The sequence below is a fragment of the Monoraphidium neglectum genome (assembly GCF_000611645.1).
Source record: "Monoraphidium neglectum strain SAG 48.87 unplaced genomic scaffold scaffold00868, whole genome shotgun sequence".
NCBI classification, from domain to species: Eukaryota; Viridiplantae; Chlorophyta; class Chlorophyceae; order Sphaeropleales; family Selenastraceae; genus Monoraphidium; species Monoraphidium neglectum.
The window spans coordinates 2,465-5,601 of NW_014012760.1; the positions used below are offsets into that span (position 1 = coordinate 2,465).

General features: G+C 65.8%; 2 protein-coding genes across 2 annotated transcripts in view; both read right to left on the reverse strand.

The window, feature by feature from the left end:
- Positions 1 to 510: 510 nt before the first annotated feature.
- On the reverse strand, positions 511 to 1,773 carry MNEG_5699 (hypothetical protein; the record flags this gene model as incomplete). The annotated part of the gene is made up of 3 exons (XM_014045821.1): positions 511 to 551; positions 1,157 to 1,481; positions 1,636 to 1,773. 3 exons carry the CDS (start codon positions 1,771 to 1,773, stop codon positions 511 to 513), a joined length of 504 nt encoding a protein of 167 aa, XP_013901275.1.
- Positions 1,774 to 2,009: 236 nt separating this feature from the next.
- The window catches only part of MNEG_5700 (hypothetical protein), a gene marked incomplete at both ends in the record, with an annotated part of 3,201 nt that continues 2,073 nt past the window's right edge, over positions 2,010 to 3,137 (reverse strand). The window contains 3 exons of the mRNA XM_014045822.1: positions 2,010 to 2,645; positions 2,858 to 3,012; positions 3,108 to 3,130. Of these exons, the coding sequence (XP_013901276.1) occupies positions 2,010 to 2,645; positions 2,858 to 3,012; positions 3,108 to 3,130 (814 nt within the window). The remainder of the gene's footprint in view (positions 2,646 to 2,857; positions 3,013 to 3,107; positions 3,131 to 3,137) is intronic.

The window sequence follows — 3,137 nt, forward strand, 5'->3', positions numbered from 1 at the left end:
CCACTGGTAAATCTAAGCAAACCGCTGACCTTGCACGAAAAGCACAGCTGTCGCACCCGCCATGACTTTCTATGCCTGCTGGGGGTGGAGGGACATCCTGCTACTGTAAATCAATGGATGGACGGTTTACAAGGAGGAAAGGTAGACTCTGTACTTTGAAGCCATGCATTGCACACCAGGTGAAACGTCAACAGGGGCACATGATGGGTGATGATGAGGAGGCTTCAAGCCTGCCAAAGTGCAGGGAAAGTACTGACTATCATGCGGCAACCACAGCGCCACACTCGACGATGAAGATTACCAAGCCCAGCTCTGTTTTGCAAATAATGCCTGTTTGCGTGCCTGCCTGCTTGCGTGCCTGCCTGCTGCGTGCCTGCCTTCCTGCCTGCCTGCCGCCTGCCCGCCTGCCTGCCTGCCTGCCTGCCTGCCTGCCTGCCTGCTGCTTGTTGCTTGCCTGCCTGCCTGCCTGCCTGCCTGCCTATTGATTGCCTGCTGCTTGACCTGCCCTGATCACGTGGCAATGTTGTCTTGGGTCAGCTCGATCCACGAGGCTGGGAAGAGCGATCGTGCAACCCGGTGCCCAGCAGGGCATGTCGGGCGTGCAACACCACAAGACCTACACCACCGTTATCTCCGGCATGGCGCTGCTAACTGCTGCCAGGCGTACAAGCGCGCTTCTTATCAGGTGAGGACACTGCTGCTCTGTCAGGGGCCGCCGCCGCTGCTGGTGCCACCAACGGGTGCTTGCGGGGTCGTCCCCGCTTCCTGCTTGGGGCCTCGTCGGCCCCTCCCGCAAGCTGCGGCTGCACCTGCTGCTGCTGCAGGGGCGATCGCAGCTGGCCTGGCTGCTGGTCCTGCTGCTGGTCCTCCTGCAGAACACCGGGGCCCTGCGGCGGTGACGGCCACTGGCCCTGGCCCTGTTGCGGCGCCGGCGGCGGCTGCGCCTCTGGTAGTGGGTGCTTGCGCGGCCGGCCGCGCTTTCGCTTGACTGGAGCGGCGTCACCACCCGCTGCCTGCTGCTCTTGCTTGACCGCCTCTGCCTGCTGCTCCTGCTCCGCTGCACCACCCTTGCTGTTCCGCTGCGGCTTGCTGCCGGAGAGGCTCCCCCCACGGCCGCGAACACGGCCGCGGCCTGCGCGGCCACGTCCAGGCCCACAGCCGCGGCCGCCGCTCCCTGCGACTTCTTCAGGAGAGCCGTCCTCAGTGCTGTCGCCCTCCTCGTCGCCACCCGCATCCTCCTCACTGCCACTGGCCCCGCCATCAATGGGACCACGACCCCTGCCGCGCCCCCTGCCGCGTCCCCGGCCGCGGCCTCTGCCAGCCCCTGGTGTGCCCTTTTTGGTCTTGGCCTTGACAAACAGCAGCCCCTCCGCGTCGCCGCTCTCCCCCTGGCGCGCTGCGAGCCAGTCGTCCCAGCCGGGGTGCTGCGCCTCAAACGAGGCAGTGGACAGCTGCATCAGGCTCAGCAGCGACACGCGGGCCTGCGGGAGCCGACGTGCGGTGCTTCCTTGAGCCCTTCACAGCCTGGAGACTCCAGAGCAAAATTCTGGACGGAAGGAGCGCCCATCCCACCGGCATGACTCGTGGCGAGCGCAGTTCAGCCCCACCCAGCCTCTAACCAACCAGATCGCTCACCCCCGGGTCAGCCCCCAGCACATACTGCCGCCGCAGAGTCATCAGCCGCCACTGTGCCTCCGTGGCGTTGAAGAAGCCCATCAGTGTGGACACACGCTTGCTGGCCAGTGCCTCATACGCGCTGATAGGGTCGTTCATGAAATGAAGTAAAGGGAACGGCGTGGTGAGGGGACGATGCGTGCTGGGTGGATTTGGCGGTGCGCAGCTCATCCAGGTCAGCAATAAGGGCGGAGATTGGGAAGTGGCAAGCTGCTGTCATGAGCAGCTGCGAAAACCGAAACCGCCATGTTAGCTGCTCGGAGAGCAGAAACTACTTGGGCCTGCAACAGGTGGAAATCTGGTGCCCGCACCTCCCAGCCACCCACCCCACCCCCTCACCCTGGCGTGTCCTCCATCCAAGCGTCCAGCTGCGCCCACCGCTCCGCGACCGCGCCCGGGCTCTTGACCAGCAGCTGTGGGTGGGCCAGCAGGAACGCCGCCGAAAGCGACACCGCACGATCGGGGGGCAGGGGCCCTTCCGGCAGGAGGGACGAGGCCGGGGCTGCTGCATGCGCAGGCACCACACCTGCGGCTTGCTGGCCCTGCTGCTGCTGTTGCTGCTGCTCCTGCTGCTGCTCCTGCTGCTGCTCCTGCTGCTGCTGCTGCTGCTGCTGCTGCTGCTGCTGCTGCTGCTGCTGCTGCTGCTGCTGCTGCTCCTGCTGCTCCTGCTGCTGCTCCTGCTCCTGCTCCTGCTGCTGCTGCTGCTGCTGCTGCTGTTCTGCCATTGCTGAAGGCAGCCCAACTACTGCAGCTGCAGCTGCGGCAGCCCCCGCCTCCAGCGTGGCCGCCCCCTGTACCACCAGCCGCGTGAACCGCCCCGAGGGCCAGCCGCCCAGGGCCTGGCGCACCACGCGTGGCAGCTCCACCAGCCTGGCGCTGCTCATGGTGAGGACCGTGGGGAAGTAGCTCACGGCGGCGCCCAGGCGGCGCTTGCTGCAGCGCAGCTCCGACCCCAGGGCGGCCAGCTTCTCCTGGAGGGGAGGATCGCGACGTGGCGCCATGTGTGGAGTGTGGCCACTTGGCAACAGGTCCACGGAAAGTGCCTTGTATGGATTGACGGTGCTATTGCCAACCCCACGTGCTTGCATCAATGCAGGTCCCAGTGTCAGATCAGGGTTCAACACCCATACGCCCCGCTTGGCCCTCGGCCCCCACCCTCCCACCCCCTCAATGTGGGGCGCACCTCCACCTTCTTGCGTGTTGCCAGCTGTGGGCACTTGTCGAGCGCCTCGTACACCGCGTCAGGCAGCATGTAGGCCGGGGCCAGCAGAGACACCAGGGCCTGCAGGGGGCGGAGGTAGCCGCCATCGCCGCACCAAATCAGGTGGGTCAGTGGCACTGCGGTTGTGCAGCAACGCAGGAGTGTGGTACCAGTAGCACGCATCAGGGAGCGTGCTCAGCACGTCAGCTGAGATTGGCTCCTGCACGCACACCTGCGGCGCCGATGCCACCCGCCCTACGAC